Here is a 14,619-nt window from a genome sequence, read left to right on the forward strand (position 1 = left end):
GTGAATGAATGAGTGAATGAATCTTTTACAAAGATAGGCCTTTCCTGTGCTGAAAGAACACACAGTTTCACACACTTGCACCCAGGTAGGTGTCCACACTAACATAAGCTATCCTGGAAACAGTCAGAAAGTTGCCACCAACTATAGTAGAAAGGCCCCATCTCTTGACATCATGACACGCTGTTATCTGGGAATTTCATGCCTGAGAAACCACACAATCAAGTTATATGAGAGAGGGGGGAAAAACCCACCACAGCTGAGCAATGTGGCAGGAATGGTGGCATAGTGGTTACACCTCTACTCGCAGCACTACAGAGGCAGAGGCCAGCCCAACCTATGCAGCAAGTTCAAGGCTAGTCAGGATGTATAATGAGACCCCTTTTTCAGTAAGAAAGAAAGAAAGAAAGAAAGAAAGAAAGAAAGAAAGAAAGAAAGAAAGAAAGGAAGGAAGAAAGAAAACAAAGGGAAAAGGAGGAAGGGATGAAGCCTTCCTTTGTGAATGATGTCATTCATCGGCTACCTGACTCAATCCCAACTGTAGACGCCAAGGTCAAACCAGACAAACTGACAAAGACTGGATTCCCTGCACAATTTCCTAAAGATTATTCCCATCTTCACTGCTGAACTAAGGGGCTCCTCCTATAACACTGGGGTTTCCTCTTTCCTGCTCTGATGTTGCTTGAAGAGACATGATGCCATGCATAACACAGTGCACATAAAAGTCACTGCAGCCACCCACTGGGGTGCCCTGCCTCTAGGAGAGCCCCCCAAACCACGTACCTCGTGCTCACAGATTTTGATGACAACTTTTGCTATTTGCGTCAACTTGTGGTTTCCTAAGGGAATAAGAAAAGAGGATTATTTCACAGGCAACCAGTGAATAGCCTGCCTCGGGGTTACACACTCACATTAGCGATATTTTAATTTGTTCCCCTCCCCGTAAGATTCACCATTTAAAGGCTGAAACTTATCTATCATGGACCAAGCTTTGCCAGCATCTTGCAACTGAATAGCTGGTGTGGAATTCCGTAGATAAATTACCTCAAGTACTCTGACATTCTAAAGGCTAGAATTAGCAGAAAGTCTTTACTTAGCCCTGTAATTCCAGTACACCATGGCCAGGAAGAATGGCTGGTGCCTCCCTAAGATTCCACCTGAAACTATAGAAAAACAGGTGAGATGATTCTCATTTACTTAATGACTATTGAGTCAAAATCCAGAGTCCCTGCCTCTACCAGAACTCTTAGCTAACAAGTTGGGCATCTAGCAAAGATCTGATGCCAAGCCTCTCTCTCCTGCACCAATTAAGAGAGATCAGGATGGCCAAAGGGCTATGGTCTATCTGATCCTGATAGCCATTTTCAGAAACTGTCAATTTGTTGGGCTGAGGAGATGGTCCCATCAGTACAGTGCTAGCCTTGAAAGGCTAAGGACTCAATGACCAGTCACTCTAGCCTAACAGGCCAGCTCCAAGCCTGAGCGACACGGTCCCACAAGACAACCAGAGGCCAAGGTGGAGGGTTTCTGAGGTTGACCTCAAGCCTCACACATACATACAGGCGTGCACACACACACAGGTGCATGCCCCCTCCCCTCACAGGCACGTACAGGAATGTGCACTCATCGAGTATGCCCGTATCCATACCTACACAACATAACACGTTGCCATGGCAACTAAACAAACAACAATGCACAGGAAGGGGCCTTTAATGGCGGCCTCCGCAGACCTGCAGGGACCTCCTGTCCTCCATCCAGCCCACACCACACTGGCCATCCCGGCTGGAGTTAAGTGTGTGTTCCTCCACCTGAGCCCATTCCCATTTGTGTGACATAATAAACAGAGCTCTCCATCAGCTGTGTGTTCACTCTCCAAGTGTTTTGCGGCAGAGCCTGCAGCTCACTCATCCAAGAGCAGCAGACACTCCCCTGCCTCTACATTCTCTGGAATGACAGACGGGTGCCGTGACTCCTGGCTTTTTTACACAGGCTTCGTTAAGGGCAACTCAGCTCTTCCCAGCCACCTAAGCCTGATTTTATTATTAAGTCTCTTTTAAACTATATGTACGGGAAAGACGAAATGAAGCGGCAGAGGACAGAAGAGCTGGATCAGCCCCAGGGAATCTTGGAGTTACAGGCAGTTCTGAAAGGCCCAACATGGGTCCTGGGAAACCAATCCCGTATTGTCTGGAAGAGCAGCAGGTGCTGCCATGGCAGAACCCATCAAACCTGCATCTTAGCAAAAGGCAGGAGATGGCCATGCTAGCGGCACACCCTCCTCCTTGGGAACCTCTGGGCCACTCACCCCCATTATAAATAATGCAGTTGTGCAGGATCCACTTGGCATCGGCCAGGAAGGCTTCAGTGCAGCCGTACATCTTCTTTTTTGCATTCTGGGAGGAGAAGCCAGAGAACATTATGACCGTCGAAGTCTATACAGGCAGCAGTGCTAACACCTGGGTCCCCGCGCCTTTCATAGAAGCCATCTGCCGAATTAATCGGCGTTCTTGGACTCGTCTCCCAGGATGCTATTAGGTTCAAGATCTATAGCCCTATAAAAGGCGCCCGGAGTCATCACAGGGATTTGAGCATTCTCGTCTTGAAAATGCTGTCATCCATCCAGCAACCTCATCCAATCAAGGGCACCATCTCATATAGTGGGATATCACACGCACCTCACAAAAGCCGGTGAGGTTTGACAGGAGAAACTGAGGTGGGAGACTGTGAAGACACCTCCCCCCCCCCACCCCCAGCCTGAAGCTAGGATCCTGCCCCACTGTTTATTTAATGCCTTCTATTTCCTGCATATCAAAAAGTCTGGGCAATTTTCCAAAGTTGGTTTGATCTACTGCTTTGGGGGTGGGGGTGGGGGATGGGGGTGGGGGTTAGCAATGCAGACATTATGCCATCCTGTCCCTCTTTATGGAGGCTTTTGTTTTCTTCCCTGCACAGGCCAGGCCAGGCCAGGCCAGTCCCGGCCCCTCACAGATGTATTTCCAACACATATTTAGCTCCTGCGTTGGGAAATCTGCACAAAAAGATGTGCTCAATCGAAGTGTTTAAAGTGTGATTTTTTTCATCACAGAATTTTAGCACAGACTCTTAAAACCACCTAAGGGCATTCAAGAAACAGCCTGATGGGCAGGTCTGAGAAGCCCCTTTCCTGCTTATCTGAGGGTTTCCAAACATGTCATCTTCTCTACCTCCTTCCTCATGATCTCATTCTCACCTCAGGAGGAGGTGAGATGCCAATCAATCAAATCACTAATTCTCAAAAGCGAGGCTATCCCTCAAGAACACCGCTTAGGATTTCAACATCCCCTGAGACGCCACCCCTACCGGGAGAAGGTCACAGAGAAAGGGCGTGGAAGACGGAAAGCTCTATCTGATGATGTCCAGAATAATCCACTTGGAGTTAGGGCGGGGAGAAGGAACGGGAGAGCCTGAGCTATCTCAACACCTGTGCTACTACTACTACGGCCAGGCTCGGTGGTAGAGGCCAACCTTTTCCAATGTACAAAGGTCCATGGGGTGGAAAATATATTCTGCATAGTCGGGGTGTTGCTCCAGTGGAACGGGCTTCTGGAATGCATCCGTCTGTAAGAGAGAGACACACACAGGCAAAAAGCCATCACTACCCTGAAGATCAGGCATGGGCAGCCGAGGATGCTGAGAAGCAGACACGTTCATGGTCCAGCGATCACCACACAGAATGACCTCGAGATGCTCAAGCCTCTGCCTTCTTCCATTAAGACAAACAATTACCACACTGCTGACCACTCTGGGCCTCCAAAGGACAGTGACTGTGTAGTCCACACCCCAGCACCAACTGACTGGAGGGGGAAATGATGCTGACAAGGTGACTCAAAAAACTTTCCCAAAGTGTGAGCACTGGGTGTGAAACCCATGAAGTGAGATTCTGTTCCTCCCTCAAGAAGCCAGACTCACTGAATTTTGATCTTGATCCACTTGAGGCATCGGCTCAAGGGGCAACTACTGGTTGGTGTGGGCGGCAGGTATTTACTCTTTAATTTTAAAATGCTAAAAGGAGGTACTGGATGGGCATGGCAGCACAAGCCTTTAACCCCAGCACTCAGGAAGCAGAGGCAGGTGGAACCGAATTCAAGGCCAGCCTGGCCTGCAGGGCTAGTTCCAGGACAGCCAGGGCTTCACAAAGAAACTCTGCATTGGGATGGATGGATGGATGGATGGATGGATGGAAGAAAGAGATGCTAGATAGATAGCTCGGTGGTTAAGAGTTCTTGCTCCTTCACCAGAGGACTCGATTTGGTTCCCAGCATCCATACTGGGCAACTCACAACCATCTGCAAGTATAGCTCCAGGGAATCTGGTACCCTTGTCTGGCTGTGTGCGTGTGTGTGTGTGTGTGAGTGTGTGTGGGCATCCAGCACCCACAGAGTGAATTCTAAGCATCTGTAACTCTAGTTCCAGAGGCGTCAATGCTCCTCTGAGCTCTTAGAGCACCAGGCAAGCACATGGTACATGCACAGACAAAACACCCACGCATATAAAAAAATAAATCTCTTTAAAATATATCATGCATAAAGAATGAATGCCTTCCGTTTTTCTTTTAGGTTTAGAATCCTACAAAGTCAGGCTGGGAGGCGGGGCATGGCAGTGTCTTTGGTCTCCGCGCTCAGAGGAGGTAGAAGCAGGTGCCTCTCTGTGAGTTTAAGGACAGTGTGGTCTACAGAGCAAGTTCCAGGACAGCCAGGGCTACACAGAGAAACCCTGTTTTGCTTTGTTTTGTTTTGTTGCTCTTTGTACCATATTCTGGCTATATACTTTACTCGCAATGACTGGGATTCAAGAGAAAAATAGTTTTCTGGTTTAACAAGAGCCAATGGAAGGAACTGAATTTTTTTTTTCCTTGTGTAACAACAGATTTCAGAATACATCTCAAAGCCAAAGCCTGCTTTTGGTTTTGCTTTTATTTTCTGCATTATCACATTTATCTCTTTAGTGTATGTGTAGGGGCGCAAGCATGTGAGGGGGTGAGGGTGGGGGTGCAGGCATGTGAGGGTGTAGGGATGCAGGCCTGTGAGGGTGTGGGTGTAGGGATGCAGGCATATGAAGGTCTAAGTGTGGGAGCGCAGGCATGTGAGGGTGTGGAGGCCAGGGGCCTGGGGATCACTCTGATCAGCCGACTTTGCGACAAGCATGTTATCTCCTGGGACACGTTGCTGGCCATACTTCTGTGCTTTTGTAGTAGCTTTAAAGGCTGAGCCCCAACAGCAGCACTAAGAGAGAGCCTCTGTGACCTCTTTCCTTAAACCATAGGGTGACTGTGTGCACACAGAAGAGGGAGCCCCACCCAAAATGTTCCTTGAATTCATCTGTAGGAAAAATGACTAAGTAATGAATTATGTCTTTAAGCAATGGGTGTGTGTGTGTGTGTGTGTGTGTGTGTGTGTGTGTGGTCGGCTCCTCTGCCAGTGCCTAGCCACGTGACCATGGCTAAACCAAAACCTGTCAAGGAGATAGAGGTGGCCTTGAACGTCTGCCTCCCTCGTGCCGGGATTATAGGCATGTACCACCAAGCCTGGGTTTAAATATTCCATTTTCAAACATGACACATCCTGGGGCTGGAGATAAGAAGAGCTCAAGAAGAGAGCACTCACCTAGTGTTCACAGGGCCCTAGGTTCCATACCAGTACCACAAGAAACAATTTTCAAAAAGCATTTTTCTGACACTTTCCCGAAACGATTAAACACACCAAACACAGCAGTGCTGGCATGGTGGAGCCTCTCAGGAGGGCACTGCTGTGAGGTACATCCCTTGACAGACAAATGGGGTAGGCAGCCCACCTTCCTTCCTACACAGAAGATCTCAAGCCCCATCCCTGTAACAACAGACAGTCTCACCCACAGAGAGCTCTCTGCCTCAGTCTTAACTAACCTGGGCTGCCACTCTGTTCTCACAGAATTTCACACAGGCCCCGGGGAAGAGCACGGAGTCCCTCCTCCAATGGTGGGGTTTGACCGCGTTGGGTCTGATCTCGCACTTGTCTTCGGAATCTCAACACCCCACCCACATCTCACTCCCGCTGTCTCCCCGCTAGACTCTCTCAAGACGGACTATCGTATCTCCTGTCTGTACATACAGGAAGGGCCCCAAGAGCGTGTCTGTGTGCCACAAGGGAACCTGTAGGTCATCAGAGGGAACAAGTGGCGATGGTCATCCGGCTCCCAGCGGGGAACAGGCCTCTTACCCCTGGCTGCTTCATTTTCTGAATGGCAAACTTGAGCAGGTAGGACAGTTGTTCAATGGTCAGCATGGTCATGGCTTTGCTCTGCGTCTCGATGCATTCTGCTACTGTAATCTTCTACAAGTCAAAAAACCACACACACACAGGGCCGTTAGGGGAAAGAAACATTACCGCCAGTTAGTCTCCTTCTATCTCTGCACTCACAGGTAAGAGTCATTCCCACCTACACGGGAAGAAAGGACTCCAAACCACAAGACCAACGCGTATGACATCTGTGGGCAAAGACTTCAGTCATCAATCCACACATACACTGTGCAGGGAGGTGACTCAGGCCGATGAAGGTATCGTGATTGGACCTGGGACCTGGAACAGTGCAGGACCATAACCCTTGGGGTTTAAGAACTGAGTGTGAGGCAGGTGGTGGTGGCACACACCTTTGATCCCAGAATTTGGGAGGCAGAGGCAGGAGGATCTCTGTGAGTTCGAGGCCAGCCTGGTCTACCAGGTGAGTTCCAGGACAGAGAGACCCTGACTCAGAAAACAACAAAAACTGAGCCAGCAAACAAACGCCAGGGAGAGTAGATGGAATGGGCCTGTGAGCAACTTCCTGGGCCCTGGGCTGTGGCTGAGGAGTCCGGCACAGCCATTCTCAAAAATGTGGCTGGCACAGAGGGGCTGGAGCTCCTTAGGGAAGAATTAGGGGAAGGGATCAGCCAACAGGGAACACAACTCCACTGGTCCACGCCCAAGGACGCTCTGCAAGAGGAAACCTCTCCCTTTTCCTTTCCTTGTTATAAAACCTGTGACTAGGCTGGCCCAGATTGGCCTGGAACTCACGGAGAACCACTTCCTCTGCCTCCCTAGCGTCAAGACTAAAGGTGTGCACCTCCAAATCCAGTTACCCTTTTCTTCCCTTTCCCTTTTCCATCCCTTACCTTTTTTTCTTCACCTTTCCCTTCCTTCCTCTCTTCTCTTTGGAGACAGACTCTATTGTAGCCCAGGCTGGCCTCAAACTCCCAATGCCCCTGACTCAGCCTCCAAAGTGAGTTTACCAGTGTGTGCCATCACACCAGGCTCAAAACCTTCATTTCATAAGGGACATCCTTATCAAAGGGACACCCAGATAATCAACTGTAGCCAGACTGCTGCGAAAGCCCCCCCACCCCCGCCCCGTACCAGATCTCGGGGATTCTGAGGTTTATGTGGCAACAAACAAACAAACAAAAAAAATTAGCAAATCCTGAGGTGTTGAGGCCTCTTCCAGTCGGGCTATGAAGGAGAGATGCAACATTTTCTCCATTAATTTGGAATCAGTTTCCATCTGTCACATCTCCGGGGCCTTCCAACAAGCTCCCACTGTGGTTGGTTGTCAAGAGAAGGACCACAAAGAGTCACTCAAAAAAAATCTGACAAGAGTGCAGAGCACACTAACAGACTCCATTTCATCTTCTCAGCTGTCTTTACAATTCACCCGAGGGAAAAACTGAGGGCCCTGAATCTGAACACACAGGAAGTACACCTGCTTGCTTGAATGCAGTGTCTTTCAGTATGCCACAGATCCTGAGTCACCTGCCCGCCTGTCGCTCCACCTCCGACCTCTACTCCTCTTTCTCTCTGGCCGGGACCAGTCAACAGAACAAAAAAGTGTCCCCGGTCAACTTTTTAACAGGGAAATTCATGAGCAGCACTAACCAAGGAGCCCAAAGGCCAATTAGCTGGAGGATCCTGGGAAATATCTCTTGATACAAGAGAAGTATAGAGATGTGCTGTTCTCTTAGGGAAAACATTGCCTATCCACACAGGATACCTGAGCCTCCGGCAGCAGCCGTGGGGACAGAGAGGAGCCATGATTGTGCTGGTGAGAGACACAAGCTTGGCTCTGAACCAAGTGGCTGGCCCTTCCCCAGCAGGCTACTTCCCACATAGAACAGTCACAAACTCTGGGGTCTCAGACACCTCCCTCTACAACCATCACTTGTAGAGAAGGCTGGAGAACCCACAACACTCTGGGGAAGCAAGCCCAGCTCTGAACAGAGCGGGAAGCCTGTCAATACAGTGCAAGTCTGTCTGGAGCAAGCCCAGCAGGGCCAGCAGCCAGCTTCGCCATGACAGATGCAGAAGACCCCTTAGACATCACCATCATTTGTTTTAAAGTCTAATTTCTTTCCGAGAATTTCATTTTCCTCCTTTCCCCACCCAAGAGCGGCATATTGGACATCTTCCTATATTGAGATCCGCCACCTCCCCCAACCCCCAACCCCGCATGCATGCACACGCTCATGCACACACACACACACACACACACACACATGCGCACACGTGCACACACACACATCTGGGTGGCGCTTCCCTCTCACACAGGAAGCTCCCTCACGATCTAATCCAGTGCCCGCCGGAATCCCAGAGAAGTTCTACATGAAGTGACGTGTGTGAGCGACACTCTGGTTTTCAGCAGAGAACATCACAGTGGGAGACACGCAGACTCAGAGCTCGAGCAGTCGGCTCACTGACAGTGGAGCTGCTGACAAGACTCGGGATGGGCTGCCTTCAGCCTGCCTCACACAGAGGCAGCCCTGAACCTGTGGCCTTCTCTGCCCAGATGTCCTGCCCTTCGGATCCTCCTTAAACCTCAGTGTGTCCTTCCCAGGCCTGGACTCTTAAAGTGGGGGAGACATCGCACCTCAATTTCCTCTTCCCGTCTTCCGTCCCCACCTTCCTACTTTTCTTCTACTTTCTGCTATAAGAAACTTTCAGATTTTGTCCATCTTTGCCCAAAATAACAATAAATAATAAGAAAAGGTTATCCACTCTGTCGAATGTGTTGTTGAATCCCCGGTACCTAACAGGCACTGGAGAAATGCAGGTCGCATGATAGAAAACGGGAGCCGGTCACCTCGTGGAACACACACACACTACAGCGGTCTTCCCAGCAGGCTACTGGCGAGGAGTCAAGGCCGAAGAATGAGAGGAAACACAGCGCGGGATCTTTTCAAAAGGCGTCAACCATTACAGATCTACAAGGTCCCTTCCAAGGCACTCACGGCAGAAGCAGCAGACGCACAACGCGGCAGGTCTCAAAGCGCTCGCTCCCAAGGCTCGGGGACAGGCAAGGCGACATGTCTTTCCAAGAGCTGCCCCACTGCAGCCAGCGCAGAGGCGGGTCCCCAGAGGGGGCGGCCAGGGTAGAGCAGGCAGGAGGCAAGACATTTCTCTTTCCCTCTATTTGGATTATTTTGAAATTTTTTAAAAAATAAAAAGGAAGAAAAGAGAAAGGAGAGGAATTGAGGCAGGTAATGAATTCATTCATCAGGAACTAACCTCACATTCAGGACAAAACCAGTCCCCCTCTGGCTCCGATGTCAGTCTCAGACACTTAGCGTGATAAACCCGGGGACAGAGCTCACAGCAAAGGACTTGTCCTTCCCGGTGACAAACCCAGCAATAGAAGTCATTCCGTCCGTCCTGCGGTACAACATCAACAGGGTCTGTGGTGAGTGGCTGCTTCATATAGTAAAACGGACCATGTCTTAGCTCTGACTGAAATGTAGGCAAGAAAGACAGGTGGGGTTTCAAAACACAGGTGGTTTCTGAGCAGTCATTTGCACAAGTACATCAAGAACACACACCGACAACATCACACCCCTCACAACCCCGCTACACAGCCAGGCCATCTCCACCTCCCAACTAAACACAGCAGTGGCTGGTCCACAGCTATGCAGCCACTTGCCTCTATGTTAAAAGGCCAGGCACTGAAAGCCAGCACCTGAGAGTTAGTGGCTACGCGGCCTGAGTGCACACTTTAAATCCCTCCCATCCATTAAGCAGCTATGTGACCTGCACTGTGTCTCTCTCTACCTCCCCCCTCAATTTTCTCATCTGTAAAATGGAGCTGAGAGTCCCAACACTTTGGTATTAAATGGCAGCACAGCCACTACTCACAAAAACTGTGAATGGCCCGCCCAATGTGCGTGAGCCCAAATTTACAGAGCCGACACAGGTTTGGCAATCTGCTCTGGTGAGCTTTAAATAGTCATATTTGGAGGGTAAAAACAATTAGATTTGGCTGGCACAAGATTATCCTCCATTTGCTTAAATCTGTCTCCAAGGTAGAAAATATCTCCAATAGGCTCCCCAAAGCCCTGATCCTCGAACAGGGTGCTCCCATCTGCCAGGAAGCCTGGCCACCACATCAGAACCAACAAAGACATACAGAGGAAAGGGCCAGCCAGTTCCTGGGAACCAGACATCTTCCTGTGTGGACAGCATCAGGAAGCCTCTAGACATGCAACAGCATGGCAGAGCCAAACACAGAGAAACCTGGGAAGTCCACCCTGAGTTGTCCAGTAGTGACTGTCATCCACCTGGAGTTGTCCAGTGGTGACTGTCAACGGGCCTAGGGACAGCTCTGTGATCTTCAGAACCCACAGGGAAACAAGATGCCTTCCAACGAACCAAGGAGCCTGTGCAGGGGTCACATTTACACGACACAAGCCCCCTGCCAGTAAAACACCATTTCTTCCAGCAAGACCTCATACTGGCTACACACAGCACAAATCCTGATAACATGGGTAAGCAAAGAGGACTGTGCTTATAATCCCAGGGCCTGGGAACCAAGGCAGAGGGACTGGGAGATGCCAGCCTCAGAGAATGACAGGAGGCCACAGCAGGTAAAGGCCAGCCTAAGTAACCACTGCGATCCCTGGGACCCATGGAAAGGAAGGAGAGAAGCCCATCATTCATTCATTCATTCATTCATACACACACACACACACTCTCTCACATACACTCTCTTCCCCCATTACATACACACACACCCTCTGTCTCACATACCACAAACTCTTACACATTGTTTTTAATTAAAAAAAAAAAAAGTGTATGTGTATATGTGTGCAACGAACAGGGTTTCCTAGGTCATTCTCTAAGTGACTAACTTCTCTACTTACACAGACACACTTCAACATTTTAAAAACTGACCTAATATGAAAACGACTGTAACATTTTGTTGACTGAAAATCTCACTTCTCATTAGGACCAGGCTCCTGAGTTCGTGTCTACTGCTGCTTTTAGCCCTCAGGACCGGGGACTGAGGCCAGGACAAACTCTAAGGGAAGGCTTAAACCAGGGAGCCAGGCCGCGTGTCTGTATTAGAATGGCGAGAGCCTGAAGGACGAGAAAAGGCTCAGAGCTGCAGGCAGCTCGGGTTCTCCCCTGGATTTTAGGCCAAGCAGTCCGAGGCATCCGAGCTCTGCAGATATCTGCTTCCCCAAACTCCTCCAGGGAGTCTTGGCGGCATTTTGCTCATCTTGGGAATCAGTCTTTTTAAATCTCCCTAAGTAAACAGCTCCATCTTCCCGAATCACCAGGAGGGGCTTGGGTGACCGCTCTGCTCTATTTCCAGGGAGGAATATCCTTGTTGGGATAGTCTCTAAACGGTACGTTGTTTTTCAATGTTCTGTGCCGCACAAGTTTGAGGCAACCTTATAATTTAACAACACCCATCTCTCTAACAAAAGAGTCAGGGCCAAAACTCAGGGATCAAATAACCCAATCTGACACCGCAGCCCAACTGGGAATTTCTGATCCCGCTTTTATTTCTTTGATGGCCCAGAAGTCCCCCCCCCCCCAGGCTCCATCTCTGCCTCACCCCAAGTGGGTGTCCTCAGGACCAAAGGGACAACCAGGTGACTCTGTTCTCTTCAGGGGCCTCCCACTCCAGGAACTTCAGTGACCACAGAGGACAGCAGCCCTGTCAATCACATATTTCCCTTATGGCCTCTGTTTTTCTACTCCACAAGAAGAACCTGATAACAAATGTGGAGGTTTTTAAAGGAAAAGCCAACCAGTTCAGGTAAAATGGATTCTGACTCCCCTCTCCCACATGTCTCAAGTATGTAAGTGGCCCTACAGCAAGGCAGACAGGCTGCAGCCCGTGCGCACGACAAGGGGATAATTGCAGGTTACAGAGTAAATGTTTTTATTCCCTGGCTCCTGCCCCAGGTCAGCTTAACAAGAAAATGGAAAAGACCTATCCACTCACTCCAGGGATGTTTTCATCAGCACTGGAGCCTGCAGATGTTTGCAATTTAGGATTTCTGTGAGAATAATAAGTGAAGGGCTGGAGAGATGGCTCACTGGTTAAGAGCACTGACTATGCTTTCCGAGGACCTGGGCTCAGTTCCCAGTACCCACAGCTCACACTTTTAATTCTAGTTCATCCAGGGGATCCCATACCTTCTGGTCTCTATGGGCACTACACTACAAATGGGGCATAAATGTGCATGCACACAGTTTCCAACACCTACACAGCAGATACCAACCTTGTATAACTCCAATTCCACCAAATCTGGCCTCCAAGGGCTCTCTGCATGCACACGACATACAGAAACTCATGCAAGCAAACACACATAATATAACTTAAAAAAAAAAAAAAGAATAAATCCCCCTTTAGAAATGCTGGTATGGTGGCACATACCTCTAATCCTAGCATTTGAGACAGAGGCTGGATCTCTGTGAATATGAAGTCAGCCTGGTCTACATAATAAGTTCCAAGCCAGCCAGGGTCATACGGTGAGTCTATCTCAGAATGAATTAACTATTTGTGATCCCCCTTGATAGAGTGCATGAGAACCGCCCCTTTCTGCAAATGTCATATGCTAGAAATAACCAAGGGGCAAGACTCTCTCGCCTTTGCCTAGTGAGGCTAATCTACCTGTCAGTCAACCTTAGACAGTGCTTATCCAAAGCCCTCTTGACGATCTAACTGAAGCTCTAAGAGAAAGCCACTAACCCGCTCACACAGTGAGTGTCCCAGATGCTAGGAGTGAAGTCATGTGACCTGGTAGAGCTGGCCGCCTTCCGGATCTCCTGCAATGGCTGCTCAGAGCAGGTCCCCAGAGGCAAGCTCGGGCCCTGTGTCTCTTCAACCTCACCCCGCCGTCCCCATACCCTAAATGTTTTCTGAAGCCACGGCATCCCACCCTCTGTCAAACCCCGAGCAACAGCTATGCAGGGGAACACTGACATTTATCTGAGACCCACTTGAGACCATCAGGTGACTGACAACGGGGTGATGGCTGACAGGCAACCATCATGAGCAGGAGGCTGACATGTTACTGAAATGGGTGAGTTTAGAGACTGGTCATCACTGACTGCTTTTGCTAATTGTTTGTATAAGACTAGGCCTTGCTAGGTAGATAGCCCAGGCTAGCCACTAACTCACTGTGAAGCCTAGGCTGGCCTCTAATTTATGGAGCCTTGAACTCTGATACTCTAGCCTCAGCTTCCCAAGTACTGGGAAGGGAGGTGTAGACAGTCACGACCTCGCTCAGAAGCTCCTTTAACATGAGGTTACATAAGAGAAGAAAGAGAACAGAAAGACAGCCAATTCTCAGACACTCCTGGACACGCACGTGTGAGCTCACATCCCTGTGGAGGCCAGAGGAGACAATGACAATCTCAGGTCATCCTTAGGAGGGCCCTCCACGTCCTGAGACAGGCTTTCACTGGCCTGGAACTCACTCCGTAGGCTAGCCTGGCTGACCAGTGAGCCCCTGGAAACCCCCTGTAGCCGGCCACCTCCCCAGGGCTGGCAATGCAAGTAGACACTTTGAGCATTGTCACATAAGTACAAGGGTTTCTTAAACTCAGGTCAGGCCCTCATACTTGCAAGGCAATCGCTTCACAAACTGAGCCACACCCACAGCAGTGTGTTTCTTTTTGAGTCTTTCATTCCTTTTTTTTTTTTTTTGGTTTTTCGAGACAGGGTTTCTCTGTATAGCCCTGGCTGTACTGGAGCTCACTTTGTAGACCAGGCTGGCCTCGAACTCAGAAATCTGCCTGCCTCTGCCTCCCGAGTGCTGGGATTAAAGGCGTGCGCCATCACGCCCGGCTGAGTCTTTCATTCCTACTAGCTAGGATGGCCCCCAGGTGGTAGGGGCCAGATGTCAACAGCAAGACTAACCCCACTTGCCCTGAGACCCTGAGGAGGCAACACCTCTGTGCTTCCCTTCACCAGAGACAGTTTCTACCCCTCCCAAACGACTAGATCTGTGCCTTCTAACAGGAGATCACAGTCATCCATTTAACTTTAAATTAGATGACATGAAAAACCTGGCTCCTGGGGGCTGGAGAGATGGCTCAGTGGGTAAGAGCACGGACTGCTCTTCCAAAGGTCCTGAGTTCAAATCCCAGCAACCACATGGAGGCTCACAACCGCCCGTAATGAGATCTGACGCCCTCTTCTGGAGCGTCTGAAGACAGCTACAATGTGCTTATGTATAATAATAAATAAATCTTTAAAAAAATAAATAAAAGAAGAAGAAAAGCCGGGCGTGGTGGCGCACGCCTTTAATCCCAGCACTCGGGAGGCAGAGGCAGGCGGATTTCTGAGTTC

At 49.6% G+C, this 14,619-nt stretch overlaps 1 protein-coding gene across 23 annotated transcripts in view; it reads right to left on the reverse strand.

The window, feature by feature from the left end:
- Zmynd8 (zinc finger MYND-type containing 8) overlaps positions 1-14,619 on the reverse strand; it is a 103,204-nt gene that overhangs the window by 52,879 nt on the left and 35,706 nt on the right. For 17 of the 23 annotated variants that reach the window (XM_021155753.1, XM_029484368.1, XM_029484360.1 and 14 more), the window contains 5 exons: positions 9,546-9,764; positions 6,231-6,344; positions 3,502-3,594; positions 2,303-2,390; positions 781-836 (listed from right to left, as the gene is read on the reverse strand). In XM_021155753.1, the coding sequence (XP_021011412.1) occupies positions 781-836; positions 2,303-2,390; positions 3,502-3,594; positions 6,231-6,344; positions 9,546-9,764 (570 nt within the window). The remainder of the gene's footprint in view (positions 1-780; positions 837-2,302; positions 2,391-3,501; positions 3,595-6,230; positions 6,345-9,545; positions 9,765-14,619) is intronic. The other 6 variants (XM_021155754.2, XM_021155756.2, XM_029484397.1 and 3 more) reach the window with 1 other exon arrangement.

This window comes from Mus caroli, chromosome 2, assembly GCF_900094665.2.
Source record: "Mus caroli chromosome 2, CAROLI_EIJ_v1.1, whole genome shotgun sequence".
Lineage (NCBI taxonomy): Eukaryota > Metazoa > Chordata > Mammalia > Rodentia > Muridae > Mus > Mus caroli.